The sequence below is a fragment of the Nestor notabilis genome, unplaced genomic scaffold, assembly GCF_000696875.1.
Source record: "Nestor notabilis isolate BGI_N333 unplaced genomic scaffold, ASM69687v1 scaffold12023, whole genome shotgun sequence".
Lineage (NCBI taxonomy): Eukaryota > Metazoa > Chordata > Aves > Psittaciformes > Psittacidae > Nestor > Nestor notabilis.
Window position 1 is genome coordinate 39,481 of NW_009922679.1, and position 459 is coordinate 39,939.

At 56.9% G+C, this 459-nt stretch overlaps 1 protein-coding gene across 7 annotated transcripts in view; it reads left to right on the top strand.

Moving 5' to 3' along the window:
* NFASC (neurofascin) overlaps positions 1–459 on the top strand; it is a 50,153-nt gene that overhangs the window by 7,571 nt on the left and 42,123 nt on the right. For 3 of the 7 annotated variants that reach the window (XM_010011748.1, XM_010011750.1, XM_010011751.1), the window contains one exon: positions 103–153. The exons of the other annotated variants lie outside the window; for them this stretch is intronic. In XM_010011748.1, coding sequence (XP_010010050.1) covers positions 103–153 — 51 coding nt within the window. The remainder of the gene's footprint in view (positions 1–102; positions 154–459) is intronic. 7 annotated transcript variants of the gene reach the window in all.

Below are 459 nucleotides of genomic sequence, written 5' to 3' on the forward strand. Positions count from 1 at the left end.
GCTCCGTCTCTGTCTGCCTTTCTCTTTTGTTTTGGGAAGCGCTTTGGCCCCCGTTGCCCCTCTGTGGCCCTCGAGATGCTCATGGTCTTTTGTTTATTGCAGAGAAACCCCATAACGAAACGTCCTTACGAAATCACACTGCCATGTACAGTGGTGAGTCAACGCTGGCTTCTGGAGACCTTCCCGGGCTCCTCTGTGGCCCTCGAGATGCTCATGGTCTTTTGTTTATTGCAGAGAAACCCCATAACGAAACGTCCTTACGAAATCACACTGCCATGTACAGTGGTGAGTCAACGCTGGCTTCTGGAGACCTTCCCGGGCTAACCCCCTCCTGCCTAACCCGACTGACTGCTGCGCCCGCGCCCCTCTGCGCGTCCCCGTGTCCCGCTGCTGGCTCACGGCCTCAGCTTTGCCAGAACAAGTGGGACGAAATGAGCCAGATGGTGACAACCCCCCCCC